General features: G+C 46.2%; 7 protein-coding genes and 1 non-coding gene across 8 annotated transcripts; 2 read left to right on the forward strand and 6 right to left on the reverse strand.

The window, feature by feature from the left end:
* The first annotated feature begins 723 nt into the window (after nt 1-723).
* Nucleotides 724-795, forward strand: J4E78_009682. The gene has a single exon. It is a non-coding gene; the product is annotated as a tRNA-Ala (tRNA).
* A 1,962-nt stretch (nt 796-2,757) lies between these two features.
* J4E78_009683 (uncharacterized protein) lies at nt 2,758-7,562 on the reverse strand (the record flags this gene model as incomplete). The annotated part of the gene is made up of 5 exons (XM_049370271.1): nt 2,758-3,922; nt 3,976-4,480; nt 4,561-6,598; nt 6,645-7,077; nt 7,123-7,562. 5 exons carry the CDS (start codon nt 7,560-7,562, stop codon nt 2,758-2,760), a joined length of 4,581 nt encoding a protein of 1,526 aa, XP_049218018.1.
* Nucleotides 7,563-9,223: 1,661 nt separating this feature from the next.
* J4E78_009684 (uncharacterized protein) lies at nt 9,224-10,261 on the reverse strand (the record flags this gene model as incomplete). Its single annotated transcript, XM_049370272.1, has 4 exons — nt 9,224-9,520; nt 9,573-9,994; nt 10,051-10,078; nt 10,124-10,261. The coding sequence occupies 4 exons, from the start codon at nt 10,259-10,261 to the stop codon at nt 9,224-9,226; spliced, it is 885 nt and encodes a 294-aa protein (XP_049218019.1).
* Nucleotides 10,262-10,832: 571 nt separating this feature from the next.
* On the forward strand, nt 10,833-12,692 carry J4E78_009685 (uncharacterized protein; the record flags this gene model as incomplete). Its single annotated transcript, XM_049370273.1, has 2 exons — nt 10,833-12,369; nt 12,421-12,692. 2 exons carry the CDS (start codon nt 10,833-10,835, stop codon nt 12,690-12,692), a joined length of 1,809 nt encoding a protein of 602 aa, XP_049218020.1.
* Nucleotides 12,693-13,955: 1,263 nt separating this feature from the next.
* J4E78_009686 (uncharacterized protein) lies at nt 13,956-14,621 on the reverse strand (the record flags this gene model as incomplete). The annotated part of the gene is made up of 1 exon (XM_049370274.1): nt 13,956-14,621. The coding sequence occupies one exon, from the start codon at nt 14,619-14,621 to the stop codon at nt 13,956-13,958; it is 666 nt and encodes a 221-aa protein (XP_049218021.1).
* Nucleotides 14,622-15,359: 738 nt separating this feature from the next.
* Nucleotides 15,360-16,641, reverse strand: J4E78_009687 (uncharacterized protein; the record flags this gene model as incomplete). The annotated part of the gene is made up of 2 exons (XM_049370275.1): nt 15,360-15,784; nt 15,960-16,641. 2 exons carry the CDS (start codon nt 16,639-16,641, stop codon nt 15,360-15,362), a joined length of 1,107 nt encoding a protein of 368 aa, XP_049218022.1.
* Nucleotides 16,642-17,079: 438 nt separating this feature from the next.
* J4E78_009688 (uncharacterized protein) lies at nt 17,080-18,063 on the reverse strand (the record flags this gene model as incomplete). Its single annotated transcript, XM_049370276.1, has 1 exon — nt 17,080-18,063. One exon carries the CDS (start codon nt 18,061-18,063, stop codon nt 17,080-17,082), a length of 984 nt encoding a protein of 327 aa, XP_049218023.1.
* Nucleotides 18,064-18,629: 566 nt separating this feature from the next.
* Nucleotides 18,630-20,287, reverse strand: J4E78_009689 (uncharacterized protein; the record flags this gene model as incomplete). Its single annotated transcript, XM_049370277.1, has 3 exons — nt 18,630-19,044; nt 19,097-19,683; nt 19,739-20,287. The coding sequence occupies 3 exons, from the start codon at nt 20,285-20,287 to the stop codon at nt 18,630-18,632; spliced, it is 1,551 nt and encodes a 516-aa protein (XP_049218024.1).
* Between the last annotated feature and the right edge of the window lie 6,085 nt (nt 20,288-26,372).

Here is a 26,372-nt window from a genome sequence, read left to right on the forward strand (position 1 = left end):
TGAACGCGTCGCAAATAATACGAGGATGAAGATAACAATCCGGACTCTGATGGCTCACCAGCGTAGTCCCCGCGACTATGTCGCGACGCGACAACCCACATCACGGCACGACCGCGTCGTCTCCCTACAGACCACAACCAGTATTATCGCGCAGCTCTTACGCGACATCGAAGCAATTTCAAGATCGACCTTGACGGCTATAAGCACTTGATCCAATTTGCTGCAGTTCAGACGTTCTTCCTTGAACGTTCTCGCGCTGCGCTATCGACGCGTTGAGGGATGTGGAAGACATGATGTTAGCGACGACCGAAGATATTGGAATATCGTCGGAGCGACTGTTGTTTGGTTGGAGTTTAGCATCGTCGTGGTGCTCGCAATCTGCCGTTACCGAAACGCAGAACCATTGTCAGCTTCCATCGCTCAAGTGGAAGAACCTTCAAGAGATATCGCATCGCGCACCCTTCGACCAACTCGACGTTCATTCCTGTCTTACCACCGACGTTGCACGCAGGATTCGTCCCCACATCGCTAGTCGGTTCCTGTGCTGGTCCCGGCAAACCTCCGAAGCCCGGTAAACCTCACCACATCTTACCGAAGTGGGGCCTTTACCTTCCCAACTTCCCAACGCGCCTTTCAATCGACCTCGCTATTGCTGGCGATATAAATGCCACATTTCCTCATCCTTCCATCAAAGCAGTTCCTCCTCCAAGGAACAGCACAACCGGGCTTGTGGTTTAGTGGTATAATACTCCCTTAGCATGGGAGTGGTCCAGGGTTCGATTCCCTGCAAGTCCATCTTTTTGCGCTCGTCGTCGTTGGGGTAGGGCACTGCTGCGTGTGGTTTTGGCCATTTGAAGAATTTCCAGATGTTCGGTTTTTGCATTTTGGGGGAATTTAGTTGAGGGATACTGGGCGCAAGAAGAGGAACCCGCAGCGAGGCGGAAGGTTGATATGTTGGTAAGCTGATGTTGGGGGGTTGGGGGTATGGAGAGTGTTGGAGTGTTGGAGAAGCACGCGGCGTGTGGGTGTTGGTGCGGACGACGGGAGGGCTCGCTGGAGACTCCTGCGTTGGAAGTCGTCTTTTTAGATCTCGGTATACCGCGTCGAGTCGCCACTCTGAACACTCCATCGTTCGTCTTCATTGTTTCAACGCCGATAATCTACTGTATATCCAACCACCGCGTGCGAACACAAACTCGAAAACCGCCTACTGAGCAAACCTTTATTCTCGATACCCAATAGCCGCGAGCTATTTCATAGAAACATCGCCGTACTTGAGAGGCCTAGCCATTTCTTCCCCGAGATCAACGAATGCGTTCACTTCCAGCTCTCCATCTCCCAGCAACACGGCTTCAGGCGTACCCAAACCCTGCCCGCTTTTCGCCTTTCGAGGCAGCCCCTTGTTACTGAAGATCAGACAAGTGCCGTAATACTTGCCTGGCTCGATAGGGTTGCGGCCCATATTGAAATCGAAGCCCAAATTCCACGACTGATTGAACGTACAGTCAAGAGAAGCAGTCGTGATGATGGAGAAGTGGCTAAGCAGAGAAGAACTTGTTGGTACCGTAAAACGTTTGGAGGCTGCGCATACCAAAACCTTCCGCAGGCATCGATACCGACGATGAGTTCAAGGATATCCACACGGTTGACTACACTGCAGCCGGTGACTGGCCTGCGCCTGGCCAGCAGTTCAATAGTCCTCATCTCCACACTCTACTCATCCCGCTCAGCCACTCAAATCTCCATTCCCCCACTTTCAATATCGCTCCATTGCGCTGGGCACATTCACCATTCACATCCCCCACCTCAATGCCCATATCTGTTTTCGCACAGTTATGACACCCCATAAAAGCGTAGAACTAAACAACCTAGAGCCTGCATCAAGAAAGAAAACATGCAAAGTAGGGGACCTAACGTAGGCTCTAGGATGTTTAGCTTTACGGTTATACAAGCTGGTTGCAGAAGTCTAGCGCGTGGTCGGAAGGCAATTTGGGGCTTTTTTTCTGGGAGGTAGGTGTTATTGTAGACGATGTCGTGAATACGTGGAGAATTAGCTTCGCAGGGTAAGGAGCAGCAATGGCAGAGGGGAATCAATCTACGGTAGTAGTATACTATACATTTGGTATGTTCTGCTAGCTCTTTGATCATGACTGTCTGGCTATGAGTCGATGTGCTAGGACCATATCGTGACTTCGCTCGACTATAAAGATTCGACTGCTTCCTGTGCTCCTACATTCCCGTCCACCTCTTGAACCACATCGTAGACCTCAAAGTCGTCATCCAACGCCCAGAGTCGATCACAGTACAGCACAGTAGAAATATATCATCATCGTCTCTCAACATTCTTCATTCTATGCAACCAGTAATCAGGATCCACACTTCCACACTCCCCAATATCTGCATCCCTCCTCTCCAATCTATTCTCTTCCCCCATCGAGAAAAGGGTGATCGACTTATCAAACAAAAGAGAACGCCCATGCTATGCAATACCAACCTAACAATGCTCGTCCCATGTCCAAAGCCAAAGCCATGCGAAACCGTAACGCCATTCTCGTATCCACCGCTGAGCAAAAGTATATCCAGGATCCAATCCAAAAAGAAAATGTACAAAGGAAAACACACCCCACACTGGTTGGTGTGGTAGGAAGGTCAAAGACCAGTCCACCCCCTCCTCCTACGTACCTGAGTCAAGTATCCATCTCCACCTCCATTTCCACCCTGCCTTTCTTTCTCAGGCGACTTCGTCACCCCGGATTTCTAATCCTGCACCCCCTTCCTCGCCGCCGTGCTCATCTCCCCGCCACTAGTCTCCCTCCGTCTCCTCACAATCTGCAGTCTGGGGAGCGGCGGCGCATTACTCGTCGAATGCACCGGCTGGCTACCCGACGGAGCAGGAGACCCAGTGCTGTGTCCATGCGAAGTCGCATGGCTCGGTGGTGTTTCGTTCTCGCCTCCGACGACACTCTGCCGACGCCGACTCACGGCTTCGCTGATGCGTCCTTGTCTTGCTTTGGGGAGGCGAGACGAGGATTTCGTGTTGTTGTGATTTGCTTCTATACGTGCGAGACTGGTTGCTGCGTCGCGGGATGGAGGACGAGAGGATGTGCGTGGGCCGGTTGGTGTGCTGGTGTTCGATTGGAGGGCGGCGAAGGAAGTGGAACTGCGGGCGAGAGCGGGTGGTTTCGACCTCCCAGACGAAGAAGGGGGGAGGACGGCGGTGGGGTCTTCAGCGAGATCCCACATTGCGGTTGAGGATTGGGAGCGCGTGATGCGGTGGTCGCCGCGGTGGCCTGTCGGTGTGCCAGACATGGGTGGGAGCATGAAGGTGGATTTGAGGGAGTTGGGGGTGGGAGGTGTGAGACCCATGCCGCTGCTAACGAGCGTGGAACCGGTGCTGGAGCCGGAGCCGTCGCGGCGGCCGGCTGAGGAGGCGGGGCGGCGGAGGTTCATGCCTACGTTTGAGGCCCGACTAAGGCTTCGTTTGCCGTTGGAGCCTTTGCTGATGCCAGAGAGTTCGACTTCGTCGCAGGCGCGGACGAGCTCTTCGGCCATTTGGCGTACCAACACCGCAGAGTCGTGTTCCATGAGCCAGCTGATGCGCTCGTAACAGCCGAATGCGCGTATGAGCCAGCAGCCCTCGTCCTTCGCATCGCAAATCGTCCGCAGGATACGGAGGAAGTTGAGACGCGTCACGGCATCCTTGTGTCCCAGCTTTTGTTCTGTGCGACCAAAGATCTCGGGTACGGCGAGGGAGGCAGCGATTGGTGGTGACAAACGAACCACCTTTTGCAGTGGCTCGAGCATGTTCTCAAAGGTAGAGTGTGGGAGGTCGGCGGAGGTATACGCGGAGATGATGGCGACGGTAAAGTTCGATTGCGAGGAGAGGAGGTATTGCTCGACGCGCGCGGTTTCTTCCTGGAGCCTGTAATAGTTAGCATGAGATACATGGCCATCAACAATCCCAAGTATACATACCACACGAAAATGGCATCCAGGGCCGTTACCGCCCAATTGCGGTCGCCCAACAGCGAAACGTAGAACGCCAGACCCTTTGCATCCCACAACATCTTCCGTGCCACCTTGCCCGAGTTGACCATCTCAAGCAGCACCGGCAGCGCAAACTCCTTGAGCGGACCGCCTTCGCGCACAACTTCCTTCAGCAGAGGAATGATGTCCGACAACGCAGCCTCCTCCTGTCTGCTCTTATTGTGCCGACACAAGTTGTACATGGTATTGAGGATCTGGTTCGAGATCTCGCGGTGGAACGGAGGGAGTCGAGCTGGGTCAGAGGCGGATCGCTGTTGACTGCGGCTCATTGCGTCCTTCTGTCGGGTCGACTTCAGTAATTCGATTAGGATGTCGATTGCGTTGGAGTTTTGTAAGGCTTCGTGGGTCGACGAGAGGGAGCTGAGGTTCTTGATGAACTTGAGCATCGTGATCTGGTGCGGCGGTGCCATCTTGCGAAGATCTTTCAATACACCTGTGATTTGTTAGCTATGTTGAATCTTGACAAGATACTACCAAGATGCCTAAGCTTGTGAAATTTGAGGGATAACTTACGCTTCAAAATCATCCGATCCGCCACAAGATCCTTGACATGACTCTCAGCTTGCGAGAAGATGAGGAAGATCTGTACAATCCTGCCGACGATGAGGCGCGCAACCTCACCGTCCTCCTCCACCATACGGTTTAGCACCAAGCTGAGGGGGTAAAGTACGCTCGATCTCGAGAAGATGCGACAAAAGTCATTCTTCGGGGTCGGTCCTTGCAATTCGAAAACGCCAAAGACGCCATTGACGCCGATGAGCACCAGATCGCGCTCAGCGTCAATGTCCTCTTCCAGAAACTCAACTAGCACGTTGATACCGCCACAGCCGATGAACATCTGCAGCGTCAGTGTGCTTGTTTGATACATTTGCCGTACGAAAGCTGCTGCCTCTTTCCGGATGTCGCTAGGGAACTTCTTGGAGGCGAAGTAACAAATGGTAGGGATGCCACCCAAGAACGACAAGCTCTCTTGTGACTCAGAATCTTCCAGGATGATTAGGTTGATAATCTTCAGAAGAGGTAGGACCACCTCGTTATGCGGTCTGGTTCCGAGAATCTCCAATATCGGCAGCATGCCGTGGCTCCGTAGTATGATTGATCGCTTATCCGGAGATTCATGTAACACCTGTAGTAGTTGATCTGCAATATCGAGCAGCTCGTCGTCGGGTTGACTTGTCTTTAGACAGCCCACAAGACTCTCCGTCATCTTCGTCAACCGATCATCCCGGTCTCGCGCGACGTTGTTCTCCAAGTTGATATTGTCAAGACCCTCGTCCAGGTTGGCGAACGGATCCAGGTCGTCCTCGTCGGCTATGATGAAAGAGTTCGCCATCTTCGATGTGATCATGGCAAGACTGCTGTGCTCACTTCCGCTATCACTCTCGGCTCGACTGGGGTTAGCAAGCTGACTCTTGATATCACCAAAGACATCCGAAAAGTCATCGCCTTCATCCTCGGCGTACTTTTGAATCTCAATCTCCGACTGCGTCCGTTGCAGCTGCTTCCGCGTCGATGTTGAGCTCGTCGATCTCTGATGGACATTGCCACCAGACTTGAGATCGCGCGTTGACTTGGGCCCTGCTTTGAGGTCGCTGGGATGGAACAATCGTGGAGAGAAAGTGTCAGATGGCGGACTAGAGTTGGTGACGATTACTTGTCTAGATGGCACGGCTGGTGAATTTGCGTACTGCATGGACGCTAGCTTACGCTCAAAGGCACCCTCATCAGCTGGCATGAGATCCGAATAATCCTCGACAGTGTCCTCGCGAAAGAGCTGACTTGGCCGCGCTGGCGCTGTCGTCTTTGGCTTGGGAGGCTGTGCAGCCCTTGGTGTACCGCGCAGGAATGCCGTTCTTGGCTGGGGTTCATGTCTATCCTCGTACTCTGATGTGGAAGCGTTCGAATTTGATCTCGAAGACGTGTTTGATGAAGATGCAGACGTCCTAGGTCTACCGTTGGCGCCTCTCGACCTCTCAACCGCTCTATGGCCCGACGCTTTCGGGAAGCTCTGGAACTGCGCCAAGTTCATCGGACTCTTCACCGTAGCCTCGCCATCGTACTCTGCCATCTCTGTAACCGACTCAAAACTGGCAAAAGCCTTGAGCTTGTCGCTCGAAAAGAGACCGCCAAAGTTGTCCTGTGGCTTCAAGTGTGGCATCTGCAGGGCGCGGGGCGATATGCTTTCGGCAAAGTCATTATCCCAGTTATCGTCATGATCTAGCTCCGGGGAGCGGAACGACTCAGCGGTGGGTCTGTGCTTCGGGATGTTGAGATTAACATTGGCCGGATTCTTGCGAGATGAAGCAGCAGGACTGGCTTTCTGCAAGCCCGACACAAGACGCGAGCTTCGGCGCAGGGAGCTGGGCGACTTTAATGCCTCGTTCCATTCCTGCACGGACTTGACTGCTTCCTGATATTCGGTAGGTTTTGTGGGTACTGCAGGGACAGTCCGCTTGGCGCTGAGAATCCACGGGTGCTTGAGGAGGCGTTTTGCGGAGATGCGGAGCGTGGGATTCTTCTGGAAACACTCCATGAGGAACTCACGCAGCAGCTGTAGGTGTTAGCATCTGACATACAGGGACCGCGGGTGCACTTACCGGAGAGGCACTTCCAGGTATCGGCGGGTGCTCATCGTTGACGATTCTGAAGAGGGCCTGCATGGGCTGCAGCTTGTGGTAGGGCGGCTTCCCTTCGATAAGCTCAATGACTGTGCATCCCAAACTCCATATGTCTGACGACGTAGTAGCGCCGGATAGTTCGATAACCTCGGGAGCCATCCAGTACGGCGTGCCGACAACACTCGACTGGTCCAGACCTGACTGCTTGGTGGCTACGCCAAAGTCTGCCAGCTTGACGAGGCCCTCCTTGGTCGTCAAAATGTTTGCGCCCTTGATATCCCGATGTATGACACCCTGCTCGTGGAGGTAGAGGAGACCGTGGAGGACCTGGGACATGTACAGCGCGACGAGGTTTTCGGGGAATTTTCCAAAATTCTTGCAGATGCTGTGCAACGATCCGTTTTCGCAGTACCTGACGACATTAGCTACGCCCTGGACGGTCATTCGGGCCACTCACTCCAGAATAATGTACAGGCTCTCGGAGCTCCTCACGAAGCCGTTGTACTTGACGATGTTGGGGTGGTTCAGGTTCTTGAGCAGGTCAATCTCCATCTCCATGTTCTTGAGGTCTGCGGTGCCCAGGTTCTCCAGGCGGACCTGCTTGATGGCGACGGCCTCGCCAGTGCCCCAGTTGAGGGCGCGGTACACGCTGCCGAATGCGCCTTTGCCCAGGCAGTCGCCCAGCTGGAAGTCCTTGAGGCCATCCACGCCCTGGGCGGCCTTTTGCGCGGTGCCCTCTCTGCTCGGCCGCTGGTCGCGCTCGCGGGGCTGGCCATTGTGGTTGGACGACGACGACGACTTCTTCGCGTGGCCAGGTGTGCTGGCGGTCGGGGCGGAGGGCTGCGACGAGCGCGAGTTCGAGGCTTGGTGCGCCGGTCGGGAGGGGTGTGAGACCATGTTGTCGTCTTCCTCAGGCCCGGGCCGGCTGCTATGCCGTCCTATCGTCGGGGCGTCGTCTGTCGCGGCGCGGAGGTGCGTTGGCGGAGGTGGGCGGCGGCGGCGGTGAATGGCAGGCTGCGGTGTGCATATCCTCCCTCAACACGCACCCGGGGATCCAGACCGACGGCAGCGTCGCGGGCAAAGTCGCAATTGTTGTTGTTGCCCATGCGCGGCCCAGGCAATGCGTTGGAGGGGCCCGTTACCAGCGCAAAGCAATTATCACACGGGGATCCTGGCCGCGAAACACGCTCTAGCACGCCCAGCGAATCCCAGAGTCGCTCTCGCCTGCCAGCGGCTGCCGTTGTGGAAAGACTCGTCGCCCAGTGCTGCCGCGGAGATTGAGGCAGTGGGCGTCGGGGAGTCGCTAGACGGCGGCGACTCGAGCTGCGGTGAATGTCTTGTTGCTACTCGACCTGCGCGCAGTAGCGGCCGCGCCGTTGCAACCTCGCATCCTCGCTTCATGCGCCCTGCCTCGTACCATCCACTCACCGCGCTGCACCCCATGGCTGCCTCCGGTTCCGAAAATTGTGTATGCACGTATGCATGTAGGTGCCAGCAATGCGACGCGACGCGCCGTACGTTTTGTTCTTCTTAGCAAAATTTCGTCACAAAGACACATTGTCATCAAAGACGTGCTCTCCACGTGCGCTAGCCCCTTGCATAAGCCACACCTCACATTTCCGTCACCTACGACGCGCACATCATCATTGCTTGCGTCACATCAGCTGTCGCTACCACTATCGCTCACTATCGCATTACGTGTCTAAGTAAGCCTTAGCTTTAGTATTTCTTAACTATAGAAATTTAAAAAAATCTTAACTTAATAACTAAAGTATACTATTATAGTTATATACTACTCTAATACTTAAAAAAAATAAAATTATAAAATTTTTATACTTATATATTAATTATTTTTTATCTATTTATATAACTTTAAAATAGTAATCTAAACTTAATTAAATACGCTTATATATATATTACTATAAGTACTTAGTACTAATAAATATAAATAATTTATTAATACTAACTTCTTTAAAAAAAAGTATTCTAACTATACTTTTAAGTATAAGTATACTATTAGCTATATATATACTATAAAGCTTTAAGTAATTACTTATTATAAAGTTATAGCTAAGTTTATTTTTACTAATATTTTTACTAACTTTATACTATAGCTTTTTATATATAAAAAGCTTATAGCTCTAAAATAACTTTATATAAAAGTTTTTACTAATAATACTATATTTACTAAAAATAAAATTATTAAGACGCTTATATATAAAAGTTAAAAAAAAGTATAAAAATAAGTAAAATATATTTTAGTTTTAGTTTAAAGTAAGTAAGAGAGATAAGTAGATTAAGTAGACTAGTAATTAATAAGCCTATAGGCATGCTCTAACGTCTTTCGCAGCGTGACATTAGGCTTACTATCGCAATTAGACATTATTAGCATGGTTTATCGCTGTCGCGGGGAATGTGGGGAAACGGCTTCGGTCAGCCTTGTGGAAACCCGACCAAAGAGGAAGTGCCGATGCACGAGTCAAGTTGAGACGCCTAACAGTTGGTATGATTTCTCATCAGACTACTTCATCATTTCCCTCACATCTTCGCCACCAAACTTAAGAGCTCACAACGTTGAGCACACCGCCATCCACCGTCAGAATCTGGCCGTTGACATAGGAGTTCTTGGTGAGGAAGATGACGGCCTGTGCCATCTCCGCGTCGCTTCCCGCCCGACCGTGTGGGACGTGGCCCTTCTCTTGGATCTTCTCATCCGGCAGGTCGCTCTTCTGGTTCTCGTCGCTCTCCTTTGCTGTCATCTCCGACGGGAAGTAGCCAGGGGCAATGCTGTTCACGCGGATGCGAAGCTGCTGGAACTCCGCCGACATGAGTTTGCTGAGGTGGACTGTGCCGCCCTAGAATATACTGTCAGCCGAGATCCTCCACATGTCGAGATGAGTCTCTCACCTTGGCAGCGTTGTAGCTGAAGTGCCCTTGTGCGTCCTTCATGATTCCCGACATGGACGAGATGACAATGACAGAGGCAGAAAGATGGCCATGGCTCTCGGTTCCAGCCTGGAGAAGCGGTAGGAGAACGACGGTGGTGAAGTAAACGGCGGTAACATCGGTGTTGTAAGTCTCGGCCCAGCCCTCGAATGTCTCGTTGTCGAAGAGCTTCTTCTTCATGTCGGTCGCGTTGTCTGCATCGGGAATACCCTTCTCGCCTGAAATGCCGGCTGCGGCAATGAGAAGGTTGATATACTTCTCCTTGGACGCCAGCTCCTGGTACATGCGCTCCAAGTCGTCTTTCTTGGTTACGTCACACGGTGAAAGAGGAATGATCTGGCCGCCTTGGTCGGGGCTGTGTGACTTCGCTGCGGTCTCGAGGGCTAACATGGTCAGTCTTCCCGTTTGAATGATTTGAGGGGGCTGTAGTCGTGCTTACCTTCTTGCCGACGACCAGTAATGTAGACCTATCTGATGTTAGGATTATTCTTTCGCGAGAAGGAGGAACGTACTTTTGCGCCGTTCGCTGCAAGGGCCTGGGCCGCCATGAGGCCGATACCAGAGCCGCCTCCAGTCACTACGCATACATAGTCCTTGACTGAGAAGAGCTTCGCAACGTGAAGGTCGGAAGTGTTTGCTTTGGGAGGCATGGTGAAGCGAAGCTGTCTGTTTTGTATGGTACTGGGATGTGAAACTCTTTTCGAATGGAGTTATCCTGAGTGATTCTGGTAATTGCAAAGTTCAAAGACGAGAGTAAGACGTTCGTGCAAAAAGCCTAGAAGTTCTGTTAGAATAATTAGCTATGACGTACAGCTGTAAACAGCCCACCTGGCCCAATTAGGCTTAGCTCCAACGCGCTCATGCCACAGCCTCTCTTGCCTCATACGGTCTCGCGCAAACTTGCCGTTCAGCCCGTTCAGCCTCGACCTCCAACGTCCAGGCAGTCGCTTCCATGACCGCGCCACTGTTTATTCGACGTGCTTCTTCCGCGCATCATCGCATTGCTTTCACTCTTTCTCGACACTCCATCATAATTTCAACTCACCCACGGTTGTCTAACAATGCCTACCCACGGCGCGTAGCACATACACGGCAATCTCCAAAACTTGGAGATTATTACTTCCTTCATCTTTCTCAAACATCTCCACGCGTCTAGAAACCGCGGTCATAGCTCGCCCACGCAACTTTACATGGGAATATCGCCCTCAACCGCCCGCCGCAATGTCTGACCCACGCCACGAGCTCATGGTTCCACCAGGAATGAGTGACCAGCTATGGCCCGAGCGCCTGGACACACCCGGACTCATCCCGCATCACCTCAAACGCTCTGCGACAGGTCAGTTCCCCATCTTAGAGGTTATCCAGCGTCTACTATATCGACTCCGGCCAAGCGGCATCGGCGATCTTGAAAAGCTCCTCGCACTCATCGGTCTCTACCAAGCTGTTCGTCCCGCATACAAGCATCTGAAGGATTTCTTTACATGGGCCTTTACTGTTCAAGTCACCATCCCAGAGACCGATCCGGTCGCTAGAGAGGTTCTGGCGTGGATGGGCTCCGAGGTGATACTCAACAGCCACACGAGGAGTGCCATGCTGGTCACAGGAGGCACACAGGATCCCAATGACGAGTTTCATCGCCGCATGATGGCGGCGCATAACCCGAGACTTGCATCCGAGAAACCGGACGATGAGGTTCTTTGTCTCCCTCCAATCGGTACACGACTATTTTGGGTCGGATTTCGACCCTATCTATTCTCACGTCGAGGTGGCCCTGGCTATCGGACCAACAGTGGTATGACTGGTAACCTGCTCGATGATAGTGGCCAGCTCCAAAACTCCCTCACTATCATGACGCTCGGATGGAGCCTCAAACCACTCAAGCAGTTCACCAGTCTCTGTCGCGAGTTCCGACTCAACAACCTCACTGGTACCACAACGGTATACTTCGCGGGAGATCGTACAGATCCATACGGTAACGGTTGGCAGTCGGTCTCCAAAGCCATCCGAAAGCTCGACACTATAGACATGGACGAGACTACCAAATTTGATATTGTCAGAGACGCAGAATACTACTACAGCGAGGAGTCGCGGTCATTCTTTGCCGACTGTGGTATCCCATATCGGCGCGGATATCTCTTCCATGGCCCCCCGGGTACTGGCAAGAGCTCGTTCAGCGCTGCATTGGCGGGTCATCTTGGCTGCGACATCTACCACATCAACCTTTCCACTGGGAGCATCAATGATGGAACACTTCACCGCTTATTCCTAGGCCTTCCACGCAAGTGCGTAGTGGTTCTGGAAGACATCGACTCTGCTGGTATCGGTCGCGAACGAACACCGCCGGCTGCCCCAACAGGAGCACATGCGCAAGCGGATGAGACTTCAGGTGACGTCGCTGGTATCCCAGGTGGCATCGGTCCGCTGCCAAAACTTCGGGCTCGTGATTACCCGGGTGTGGGTCGTAGATCGAACACAGTTACACTAAGCGGCCTGCTGAACGCCATCGACGGAAACGCCTCTCAAGAAGGAAGACTCTTGATCATGACCTCCAACGCTCCCGATACGCTTGATGCGGCTTTGACGCGTCCCGGTCGTATCGACAAGAAGGTCTACTTCGGCAATATGGACCCTAGTGCGGGCAAGAGCATCTTCAAGCGCTTGATTGGTCGATCAGCTCTCGCTCATGATGCGGAGTTCACTATGGCGCAGATCGAGGAGTGGGCATCTGAGTTTGCTGAGAAGATGCCCACAAATACATGTAAGTGGTCATGGCATTTCAGTTCCAAATTTCGTACTAATAGGAATATAGTTTCCCCAGCGCAAGTGCAAAACTACCTCCAAGGCTGCCGCGGCGACCCACTCAAAGCTCTCAACGACGTTGAAGCCTGGATCGCGGAAACTAAGCTCGAAGCTGGGAAGTCGAACGGCACTGAGCACGGCACTCAGAACGGTACTCAGAACGGTACCCAGAACGGTACTCACAACAGCACTTTCAACGGAGTGGTCCCAGTCGGTCCCTTCAAACTTGCGCCAGAAGGTAGTGAGTTAGAAGCTCTGCTCCTAGCCGGGAGCACGGACTGAAACAGCATCGGAAACACTGTATTGATCTTCCCAGAGTACTGACATTACACTAACAGCTGCGTCCACCCCGGTTCCTCCAACCTATACAATATCACTTCCGTCCATCCGGGTTCCTCCAGGGTTCTATCAGTGGAAGAATCCAGAACGGGTAGAGAAATGGTATCAAGATCATCCACACGCATCGGCGTGGATCATGGCACCACCTTTTAGGGGATCAGACTCTGAGGATGGCGATCTCTCTCATTTGTGTTAGGGGGGCATTTGAGTAGATAACTGTCACGGCCGGTAGACCGGAATGAAGACGTTGGGTTTTCGTTGTTATGGATGCGAAGAAGTAGAGACTGGAAGTTGGGGGTATAGATGGGGTTGGAAGTTGTGCGCGCACTTCTTCTATCGAAGCACAAACGTTCACGGATTTGGTAGTGGATGAAATTACGTCCGGATAGCCAGCAAGGCCTAAGCTTTTCCATGTCGCTGCTTCTCATGTTCTAGACTTAGTGAAGCTCAGTGCACTTCATTCTCCGACCAGGCCCTCGGTACAAATACCCTCTTCATCCCGCTTGTATCCTTGACTAATCAACCATCATACCAGCCACCATCCTCATTTCACCACCACCCCGCCCTAAGCCTCATCCGCACCTCTTCCATCATGGATATTAACGACGCATACCGCACGATCATGCTAGTCAACCATCCAGATAAGACACAGTACCTTCCTTCGCCCTTATACTTGTGGATTGCCCCATTGGCACTAATCATGCTGTATGGGAAATGATACCCGGTCCTCCAAAGAAAGTGGGTCAGGATGCTGAGCTAACAGCTCGTAATGCTCTGATCAAAACGTCCCAAAGTCCAACTCCAAGTGAGCTTCGGCGTCTTCGCAGATTGCAAGAAGATGGGTGCGAATTTCATGACAACCGGCTCGCAGATCGGCTTGCATACCGGCCCGCACGCCGTAACTCTGAGCATAAACGACGTTGCTGATCCCGCTCAACTTCTGATAGAGCACATGGAATGAAAGTCCTTCGAAGGGATGTTGGTCATGTTTCTCGATGCGACTCAGCAATTTTGTCTCCCACAAGCCTCGCTGTAAGAACCCCAACATCATTGCCGAACATGCATCATTGCATCCCACTTTGCTTTCGTATAGATCTTGGATGAGCTTGTGGGTGCCGGCCAGTAACTCTTGGATAGCTTTACACCTCATGCTGTCAAGCTGACTCACTCCTATAAGAGTTAGCGAATCCTCATAGACTAGGTGGTTCACTCACCTTTTTCACCGCGTGGAAAGGGTAGATCCAAGAACTGTATCGGATGACACGCCTGCCTAATTGCCAGAGATGCCATGCTCTCAAATATATTCCAGCTTTTCAGCTTCACACCCAAGAACATCCACAGCATTGACTCTTCGCCGTAATGTTTGGGCACCGGAAGCTCATAGAGTTGATCTTTCCACTCTTTCGTAAACAGCCTCAGCGCATCTTCCATTTGGTAGTAATCTGCAACCAGAAACAGCGCAACAAACAACGTAACGCTGAGCGTCTTCGGTATAGCCGCGAACTGGAGATGCGCAATATTGAGCATGATAGCAAGGGCATGCGGGTTCCACTGCTGCGCTCGTACGTGATACAGACCGTCCTCGCTATTCGGAACAGTCTCGTCGTAGTTCCGCTTGAACATTTTTTCGAAGTATGGTGAAACGATGCGCAACTGTCGCGATGACACGAGGTAGTGGACTTCGGTAGGTTCCGGCTCCGGTAGCGCAGTTTCGTTCTCGATAATCGCTTTGGCGGCCTCTGCCTGGGCGATCCAATCTTCTACAGATTCGCTCTCGTTTCTCCACTTCGACTGCGCGGTACTCCGGTATTTGAGCTTGATCAGCATGTCGCCGTTTGGGTCGATCGTTACGAGCTTTGGTTTTTCGCCCATTGTGACGAAGGCGTGCGCTGGGTACGGTCGACGCGACGATTTTGGTCTGGCGGATTGAGAGAGTCCAGTCAGCGTGTGAGTTGAGCGTAATGGGTAGGTGGTGAAAGACAGCGCGTTTGCTTGCCAAGCCCGCTAGTCGGAACGCGCTGCTAGGAATAAAGTGAAGGATTAGTAAAGCGGTCGAGCTCACCCGGGACATGTGGATGGCGACTATAATGTAGTTAAGTTTTAAAGAAGAGTTATAGTAGACGGCGCCAGTATACGCATCACGCGATGACAGGTTAGCACTTGCCCATCATACACATCACTTTACTCAGTGTAATACTATTTTTCTATGCTAGGTGATAGGCCAAGCCACGCAGAGTAAATAGGCTAGCCACGGAAGTATGTATACCCGCTCTATCTGCTAAGGCTAGATTTCTACGTGCACAGCTAAAAAGAGGCATGTTACAACGCTGCCTGCAGCAGCAATAGGCTATAATAAATTATAAGAGGGCTATATATATAAGTTAGAGGGGTATAGGTAGTCGCTTTGCGAAAATTACACCTTACAGAGCCGCTTCGCAGGAGTTAGAGACTCTGTATTGTATTGTTAGATTCGTATGTCATGCGGTGTCGAAAGCCTCTAGCAGTTTTGCACCTTTCTTTCCTCAGCTACCCTTCCTTCGCTCACTGATACATGGTCATCCATCGCTACCCTGTCTCGCCATTGACATCACGGACATCTTCTCTGAACCCTCAGTCCGAGGATTTGACGGGTCTTGACGGACTGAGATCAAGTTGGAACTTCAGATCGTCGTCGACCTTCTTCATAATCCGATCGAACAAACCGCTGAAGTCGCATTCCTTGCATGCTCCTACGGGCATATATCCCTGATCTAGAATTATCCTGCCTCCCATAACAGAAGATTGTTTCCGGGTCACCATAGCCCCCATGGCGGCACAGGCTTCCTGGAGACTCATGCCATGGTAAGACGGTGAGATGGTGCCCCCTCCGACTGTGGAGAGTCCACCAGATTGCTTGAGCAGTATCAAGGAGCCAAGGACGGAAGACCGGCATGTGAAGCTGCAGCATTCTTCACCTCTGCGAAGACGTTCGATGAGACTATCCAGCTGGTCGACGATCGCTTTGATAGCCTGCTGTCGGTGCTTTTCTAACTTTTCTAGTATACATTAGCCAGGTCGTATACGATAGCACCTCATACAAGGGAAAAACTGAACACCTAGGAGCCTACGTTGCTGTTAGGCCACCAACTTCGCAAGCTTTTATCTTAATGTAGGCTCTTAGGTGTTCGGTTTTTCCCTTGAATGGAGTGATAGGGTGGTGTGCAATCTCACCTGGAATGTTGCCCAGTGGCAATCCCAGATCTTGCAGAGGCCCCTTGCTGTGTTTCTTTGCTATTTCGATCGTTCTCCGAGAGATATGATTATCTTTGTACACTTTCGACAAGAACATCCACCTAATCACCTTGCCATGAAGAACACTCTCGGGCATGAGTGAACGATACGTGCCGTTGCCCCACCATCGAGTAAAGAGTCTCTTGGCGTGAGTGTATGGCGTCTCGTGCATGTCGTAGTAATCAACTATCAAAGCCATGTCGACCACTACGTCGAAACTGACATTTTCATTTACGCCTGTATTTCGAGCATGCGCGACAATCAGAAGTTGCTCCAGCGCCGTAGGGTTCCACTCAGTAGCCCAGATATGGTATTTCCCATCCGTGGAATCGGCGACGCTCTCGGCAAAGTCTCTCTTGAACATGGCGTCGAAGTAAGTAGATACAAGACGGAGCTGACGTGATGACACCAAGAAGTGTACTTCCTCGGGGTGCTTACGCCGGTCGCTCCCGTCCGCACCTTCCATCGCAGTATCCTTGTGTGATGACTCGGTGATCTCGGCGGGCGGTGCGAAACGAGTGGCTTCGTCGATCCATTCCGGTAGCTCCCAGTGGATGTCCTTGAGCTTGAGGAGGGTGTCGCCGTTAGGATCGATCGTGATGAGCTTGGTGTGTTCCGCCATCGTCGCGGATGGACGAAGTGAGTTGGGGAGTTGTTGAAGCTCCAGGATTAGATCCCGATCAGCTGTTGATGGCGAAAGCAGATGAGGAAATTTGTGAGTGTGTGGGAAGGTGCGAGGAGACGCGTTTGCTCGCCAAGCCCGCTAGTCCGGTGTTGTGGTACAAACTCGTAGGGAAGGAAGGTCTTTACTCATCGCAATGGATCTGGACTGATTGAGGGATTATATGAAAACATGTAACAATACGAGTTCATCGGCATGAGCAAGACACCTGGAATAACACACTGAGCAATATAAGCCCGCTGTGCAAGGCGCATCGACTATCAACTGCATGTGCTGTATTACCCCACTCGGAGGTCTGTGGATAATAAGGTATATACATGAACTACGTTTACATAAATTATAATTCAGGAAGCGATACCTTCAAGTTGTATTTGCTCTCTAGTAGTGAGCAGGGGCGGGGGTAGCCTTGGGCCTGACCCTGGTCTCCAAAGTGCAAGGCGTGCTGCTGGCCTTGACACCTCCGTAGCCCTGAGCAGCAGAAGGCTTGGTGGGGCGGTGAGCAGCATGGGTAGGCTTGGGGTAGGCGTGAGGCCACTTGCCAGAAGGCCTTGGGCGGCCCCAGCCGAAGCCGCCTTGGGGACGGCTGCCGTTGTGGAAGTAGTCTGGGCGAGGAGTGCCAGAGGGGCGGGTGTTTCCAGAGGGACGCATGCCGGTTCCGGTGGGGTAGGCTGCTGCTGAGCCTGTACCGGTCGGGCGCTGAGGAACGGGCGATGAAGCAGTAGCGTCAAGGGGCACGCGAGTGCTTTGAGCCTTGCTTTTGGTGCAAGATGTGGAGGTTGCGGGTTTGGGTGTCGCAACGGTAGAGGTAGCTGCCGAGCTTGCGCCGGTAGGCTTCTGAGGGGCAGCCGATGAACGGGTAGCGTCAAGGGGTACGCGGGTGCTCTGGGCCTTGCTCTCGGTGCAAGTCGTGGAGGTTGCAGGCTTGGATGGCTTGACGGTAGGAGGAGCTACCGGGTATTCAGCAGAGCCGGTAGGCTCAACAACGGAAGAGCTGGATGCGGTAGAGTAAACCGGCAAGAGGGACAGAAGAGGGACCGCGGCAGTTTCCGTGAAAGCAGGTGCAATAGCAGGGTTGAATAGCTGGGATGCCGGGATGTAGATGGACTTGAAAGGGTTGGGCAAATCATTGTCGGGAAGGAATCCTGAGGGTATAGCTCCAAGGGCGGATGTAATAACAGAGACGATGGGTACTATGGGCACCAGGGACGCAATCGGGTTCGGGACGGGCGTGCCGTACCCAGCAGGTGCTGTGACGGAGGGAGCAGGCTTCGAGCCTCCAGCAGGGGCGTTGTAGCTGTTATCGCCATACTGAGCAAAGGCCGTACCGGCAAGCAGGGAAAAAAAGAAAGTAGAGTGCATCATGATGCTAGCAGATGATCAAACAAAGCGAGGAACGAAATAAAGAGCGAACGACCAGCGAACCAGGTCAGTGTGTCTGTGCGAAGACGGTAAAAAGAATGTAATCGATGCGAATGATCGTGAAAGCGGTAGCAGGTCGTCGTCATGTTGGAGTTGCTCCCCTATATAACCAGGCGGGCAATGAAACAAGCCATTTCCGCTGGGGCCTGAGGCCTGGACCAAGAAGACGGCGCCAATCGAGGATCATCTCGGAAACATTTGCAGTGCACCCCAGTGCGGGGGCCGCCGCGCCTGTACAAAGGCAAGGTGAGAGCTGCGAGTGGTTGGGTTGCTGAGGCGCGGACCGTAGAATGGGTAGCGTAATTGCGGTCGTTTCGAGTTGTTTCGCCAAGATCTCGCTAGCGGTAGATCGCCGCACCAACACGTGACGAGGTCGGTACGGGATGGTCTAGATCACCAGCTCGTCATTGCGTCAACGCACACCATTGTCCGATCCATCATTTAGATTTGAGGACTTCAGCGCTGAGTACTGACTAGCATACACTTAACGGACATCTCGATCTATTGTATCACGACGCCGTCTTCCGCCGCTTGATACCGATCCACATGTCCTCCCAGAATCCTACACCACCTTTGACTACAAAATTGCCTTTGCGGCTTTCGTCGATCTCAATCTTGAACGTTCTGAAGAACTGCAACGGGGCCTTGTACAACTCCATGAGCGCGATGTCTTTTCCAAGACAGACTCTCGCGCCATATCCAAAGCCCATGTTGTACTTGTTGTACTCTTTTGCTTTTTCCTCGCTTTCGAGCCACCTTCCTGGACGGAAATCGCAGGCATCTGCACCATAGATCTTCTCATCGCGGTGCACGAGCCAGGGGTTGCAGGTTATTTCGGTACCGGGCGGCGCGTAGCGGCCATGCAGGTGCATCCCTGACGAACCCACAACGCGAGGGAAAATATTCGGAGCGGAGGGACAAAGACTGTATTCGTCAGTATATGAGAGTGACAGTGAAGAAGATGAGTATGACCTACCGCATGCTTTCTTTGACGCAGGCAACGTAGTATGGACAGTGCTCCAACACTTCGTCATACTGCGGCATGGGGCTCAACTTGCCCTCACGCGTGACGCGATCTAACTCATCCATCAACTTCGCGTATACTTCAGCATCAGAGGTAATGTACGCAATCATCGCTTGGAATGCAGTGCCCGTCGTATCAGCGCCAGCGAGCAATACGAGGAGAATTTCGGCTCTGATGTAGTCCAAGTCCAGCGGTGCGCCATCTTCTGTCCGTGCATCCAGGAAAGTCTGTAGCAGATCAACTCTGTCAACTTTACCGGCTTCGATATCTTGGATTCGCTTGGCAATGAGCTTGTCACGGAAGCGCATCAGCGTGCCAATACCAGAGTGGTCCTCAGGCTTCGCGACAAGATATTTCTCGCCGAACCATGTGCCTTTCGCCCATTGTGTAAACGGCCAGAGCCGAGCCATTAGACCAAACGGAAGTAGACCATCGTGGAAGCCTTTGATCAAGCCGTCGATATCGGAGCCGCTCTCGATAAATCCGATGGGTGCGCCAAAGCCGATCTCCGATATGATGTCATATGCCATATATACTGCCTGTTTCAAGTGTCAGTGCCCCTGATCGCCAGCATAACGATAGTGTGAAGCGTACCCACGGCGCAAAGTCAAATCTACTGCCATCACCGAAGACTTCCTCCAGCTTGTCAGTCCACTGCTGGATGCGATCGTCCACTAGCCCTTCCATCTTCCTGACGTTGCTGAAACTATATGGACCAGCAGCGATCTTGCGAAAGTGCGCGTGGTGCTTGTGTTCCCGCATATTGAACAAACTCTCGGTCTTGCCGAAGCTGCCGGTGATATAATGATTCGACTTGTTCGATTGGCGATTGTACACTTCAGGGAGCTTGGTAGCATCGGATACCAAGAGTAGGGTAGGGGTGACGCGAAGCACGGGGCCGTATTTGCGGTGTAGAGCGAGTTCGATCTCGCATTCATCAGCTTTGATGTTGTGATAGGCGATCCATAGCCGTGTTACGCTGGCCCAGAAGGGACCCGGGAAGTGTCGTAGCGGGTGGAAGTATTGATAGTAGATGATCTGGTAGACGCATCTCACGATAGTATATGCCACGAGTACTAGGAGGATATTAGGTATTGTGAAGTATGAGGAGAGGTGCAGACTAGAGTCTTGCGTAGACATCATGCGGGAACTGCAAAATACGAGTACAGTGGATCAACTAGAAAGGGACACTGCGATGCCGACAGTAGATATATCCGTTGAGTGTCCATCGCCCCAAAGGATCGTCAAGTACCCTTACGGCGTAGGAAACTAACATGTCGTCCGGAGAAGCCTCGCCAGCGCCTTTTGAAGATTTTATACACATGATTCGACATAAAATCATCCAGCGATCACACTTCTCTTCCACATGTTCTCCGATAGCGTGGCGGGGTAGCGAACGCTAGAATCGATGCTGTCGCGGGGTACCATACGCAAGAACGGGCACCGTTTTCCGATCTACCAGCACAACGCGGGGTCGGGAGTTGCGTTCCATGCCACAGAAGCGACATATTCGTGTCGTGGTTGATGTGCAACGGTCATGAGCTAGGTCTTGCCAGTCAACTCAGACTAGGCTGTAGACGGTGATCTCAATAGTCGGCGATGGTCTTGTGCAGACAAAAGTCTCTGTCGAGAAAAGGCACGCCATCGTTGAAGCGGACTCGAAGCCGTGCCAGTTCTGGGGCATGAACGCTGAGGTTGTTGGGGTGATGCACGCTGCACGCAGGCAGAGCGGAAAGATCCACCTGGGCATCCAGGTTTGCCAAGTGCGCTAACCCTCGCTGATTTTAGCGCTGTAGCCCCTGGATGCTGCCACTTTGCCCACCTGGGCACCTGCAGTGTCGCAGCCGCTGGGCTACCGCCAATTCCTGCTGCTGCATTGTTACTCTACCTAGCCACTGCGCGTAAGCAACGCGCGCATCGGGAGCTGCACCCAATGACACGGGTGCTGTTCGCCTCATGCCAGTCAGCGCTTGTCCTTCCTTGTGCCGAGGAAGACTGTGGTACCAGCCGTTGAACCCGCTTTTCATGTTTCTATGACTTACCTGCGATATCGTCCTCAATACATCAATCGAACGTTCTCGCACTGCCTTCATACACATATTACTGGAACACGAAAGCCCTCGGGCCGTCGTGTCGGCTTGTCCTAGTACTTCCAACTTCTTGATGGCGTTCTGAATTCTGTCACGTAGTTTCACTTACGTGGGTGATGCCCCGTAGTCACGAACAGCAATTCTGGTTTATCAAGCTGTCAGATCTTGTGCGACTACCCTTTCCTGATCAGATATGGCGCTTATACCAACACCCATATTCTGAGTGATTGTCCGAATCATGCCCAAGGAGGGGTGTACATCAATATCAAGAACGGGCAGTGCCTGTAACAGGGCGGCACATGTTATAGTTTATCCAATCGTTGACGAGAACACAGAAGCTGACCGCACAAAGAAGGGCGAAGAACCGGTGAACATATGTTGGTGATCAGCGATGATTGTGACAGCTAATGTAATGCTTTCGACGGTAGTAGCGCCTAGTTAAGAGGAACCCTAGAGAACAAATTAACACTTATTTAATAGTTTTAATTAACTAATAATACTATTACTAATATTTTTTTACTTATTTTTAGCGTAATATATACTATTTACTTATTCTTACTTATAACTTAAGTATACTAATATAGTACTCTAGCTATCTAAGCTTTATTTCTATTTTTAAATAGTTTTTTTATAAAGTTTATATTTCTTTTATTTATAACTTCTTTTATACTTTATTTTTATTAAAACTTAGTAAGAGTATTAACTTAATACTTAATAACTTTCTCTAATATACTTTTTTTATTATTATTTTAGTAAAAGTAAAAAACTTATTTAAAAATAAGCTAGCTAATTTATAAAATAATTTAAGCTTTTTTAATATTAACTTAAGCTATAACTTTATTAGTACTTATACTTTATTTAATACTAGTAATATTTTTAATAAACTTTTAAGCTAAGTTACTATACTAGTGTATAAGGTATTTTTATATAAATTAGATCTTTAATAACTTAAGAATTACTTAAAAAAAGAATATCTTTTAATAAAAGCTTTTTAAAATTATTTTATTATTTACTATTTTATTTTTTACTTATACTTTTTAGTATTAGACTTTTATATAATACTTTAGATAATAAAATTTTTCTATAATAGAACTCTTTTCTACTAAAACTATTACTTATATACTTTCTTATTTATACTAATTACTTTATATTCTTATAGTAATATATCTTTATACTCTTTAATATTTATATAAATAGTAAAGCTTATAGAGATATATTCTACTATATAGTATAAGAAGTAGTTAGTATATATTAATATAATATATATAGTAATAATAACTATAATAAATATAATAAGTATAGACTTAGCTTTTTTCTTTAGGTTAGCTAGAACTATAATAGTAGTTGTATTTAGGCTAACTACGTTCTTACTACTAAGTAATATTAGATAAGATAATTATATAAATAAGGTAACTACTTAGAAATACTAGAAAATAGTAATTTAACTAATATCTAAAATAGTAATATTAGAAGTATAATAAAACGCTAAGCTAACTAAGTTAATAAGATACTATAATAGTATATTTAGAATATATACTAGTGTAGAACTATAGTTTAATAGAACTAATAACTTAATAAAGTATTATAGTAAGTAAAACGCTAAGCTATACTAACTATAAAGGTATTTAGAAAGTATTCTTTACTATTAAATAGAAAGTATTAAATACTATTAAGTATTTAGAACTTATCTTTTAATTATATAATCTTTATAGTATAATATTTATTTAGTATTTAAGCTATTAAGTAAAAAAGTATTAGCTTCTTTATAAGTTATTTAGAACTATAATAACTACTAAAGAAATAAAAGAAGTATAAGATATTAAGAGATTTAGTAATTCTCTTTTCTAAGTATTTATCTACTACTTCTTTAACTACTTTAATACTAAAAATACTAACTTTTAAAACTATTTCTAAAGTAAAAAGTATATTATTATTTATAATAGTAACTAATAGTGTAGTCTTTATAGTTTACTTTAAATACGCTACTCTAGTTTTTACTAGTAATAATATTACTAAGTTTCTTAAAAACTATAACTAATAAGCTAATAATAAAAGCTTCTTTAATAAGATAAAAGTTTTTATTCTTCTAGATTATATTAGTAATAAGAATTACTCTATTACTTATATTATTAAGCTTTTTACTAGTTATAAAAAAAAGAACTAAGCTAAGCTTAAAGTAAATATAAAGAAATACTAAGTAGATAAGAATACTACTATTAAAATAAGTAAGTACTTATACTTATAAGCTTTTATTTATAAGTATATAAATAATCTACTTAGTTTTACTAAGTATTATACTTACTTCTATATAATAGTAAAAGCTTATATTACTAATAAGTAAGTTCTATAAAAGAAACTTAGCTTTCTCTTCTACTATAAACTTTTAAAGTATAATAAGTAGATAGTTACTTTTATAATACTTAATACTTCTAAAAGTAATAATTAGGCTAAGTACTATATAAATAAGATTTATACCTTTCTTAAGAAATACTATAAGAAAAATAATACTATTAATAATATATATACCTAAAAACGTAGTAGTATAAATACTAAGATAAGATATATTATACTTACTAATAAGTACGCTATTTTTAATCTAGAGAAGATAAAAAGTATTATTACTAATTTTAAGAAGTAATAGAAAAAGTAAAAATCTCTACTTTCTTTTAATATAAATTCTAAGATAAAATAACTTATAACTTTACTAAATAAACTAAAGCTTAATATAGATATAGTTTATTTCTTTATAGTTTACTTATTAGTTACTCTAATCTTTAAAAACTTTTATAATACTTTATACTTTATAGACTATATAACTAAGAAAAAGCTCTCTATTAAAAAAAATAATAGTTTTTTTATTACTAAAGTATCTAAGAATATAGCTTCTAAGAGAAAAACTATTTAGTATAGAAAGACTAAGTATACTAACACTTACTATATATATAATAAAGAAAGTTATAAAATTACTAATTATAAACTCTATAATAACTTTTATAACTTAGATTAAATTAGTTACTATTAGAATAATAAGTATAAGTAAGAAATATACTATTTTAGCCTACTCTATAATTATCTTAACTAAATCTCTAGCGCTTCTTTATTAACTTATAAGCTTAAATAGCTTAGATTTAAGATTAAGAAGTATTTTAATATTACTAATAATATAATAAAATAACTTATATTTAGTATTTTTTCTAAAAAGTTTAAGAGAGACTCTTACTCTAAGTATATTCTTAAGTAATTAAACTTAGCTAATATAATTACTTACTTAGACTATTACGTTAGTTATAAAAATACTTAATAGTAGTTTATCTAGTTTTAGAAAAGTATTAAGTACTCTAAAAAGGCTTAGCTACTTAATAATATTAATTCTAATAGTATTATTATTAGTAGTAAGAATACTATATTTCTTTATAGTACTAAAGGTAATACTATTAAATACCTAAATAAAAGTATCTTTAGTAACTTTAATTAAGTTTATAATAGCTATATTAAGAAAAGAGGTAGACTTTCTAAGTAATTATAAAGCTCTTAGCTATTACCTAAGAAGAATATAATTAGATAGATTTCTAACTTATAGACGTTAGACACTACTATAATACTAAAGAATAGTTAGTTAGAATAGCTATTTCTTTTATAAGCTTCTAACACACTATTTATAATTATATATTTATCTACTAATATTTATATTAATAATAGTATATTAGCTAATTCTAGATATTTATTATAAAGCTATAAGAAGAAAGTAGTTAAGTTCTTAGACGCTCTTTCTAACCTAGAACTTAAGAAGCTTATTAAAGAATAATCTAATTATATTATAATAGCGCTTCTAAGTTAGAAAGTATAAGAAGTAATAGTTTCTAACCTAATTAGTTAAAATAATATTACTAATTAATTACGTAATCTTCTAAAAAAGAATAGTATTAGTATAGATAGTATTAGAATAGTAAATAGCTTTAAGGCTAGCTATACTATAGATTTTAAGTAGGCTCTATTTTTATCTAAAATCTATACGCTCTTCTACGTATCTATACTCTACTATTATAACTTCTATAAATACTTATTATAACCTTTACTAACTATATAGTTATATTAATATAATACTAACGCTTTTTATAATACTATTAATTTATACTACTTAAATATATAAACTTAATATAAAGTTACTAGTTATAGTAACTTTTAGAGTAATACTTTTAACTATATACTTACTAAAGCTATATATAGAGTATAGTAACGCGCTAAATACACGTTTATATAAATAAATCTACTAAAGACCTAAGTTTATATTTATAGTAATTCTATTAAATACTTTATTAATATAAGTATATAAATAAATATTCTTTATCTTAGCTTAGCGCGCGTATTAAAAATACTATATAAATACTAGATATAAAAGCTTAGTAACCTACTATAAAAAGTAACCTCTACTAATAGTAGCTATTTACTATTTATTAGTACTACGTTTAATGTCTTTATATATATTAGTACTATAGTTATTTATACTACTTTCTATATTATTATAAACTTTATACACTTAGCTATACTTAGAGAACTATAGTATATAGTATTATATATTAAAATATAATATAATATATTTAGTAAAGTATAATATTATATTTAGTCTAAAGATAAAACTAAGTTAGTTTTCTTTATTACTTTAGACTCTAAGCCTATATACCTATTCTTTACTATAGACTATAAGTAAAAGAATAGAAATAATAATACTATAGAATATATATAAGTTAGTACTATAACTAACTTTACTTTAGAGCTACTTTAGAATTTTCTTATAGTTTAGTATCTATACTAGAAAGTATAGTATAACCTAATATATAGTTTTAGGTAATATAATATACTATTTCTAGTAAGTATCTAATAGATATAAAAAAAGTAAATATACTTTTTCTTTAATAATAGCGTAAAAGTACCTTAGGTAGATAAAAATACTAAGCTAATTATTTAGTATAAATAAAAGCTTACTAAGTATACTATTATATATAAGATTAACTATAAGAAGATACTTAATTATATATATAGAACTTATTAGTAACTAGAAGTTACTATCTTATATAAAACTATAGATAAAGAAGTTTAATCTATTAATATTTCTTAAGTAGATAAGCTAATAGAGTTTA

This window comes from Alternaria triticimaculans (genome assembly GCF_023758025.1).
Source record: "Alternaria triticimaculans strain BMP 0046 chromosome Unknown scaffold_22, whole genome shotgun sequence".
In the NCBI taxonomy this organism is placed as follows: Eukaryota; Fungi; Ascomycota; class Dothideomycetes; order Pleosporales; family Pleosporaceae; genus Alternaria; species Alternaria triticimaculans.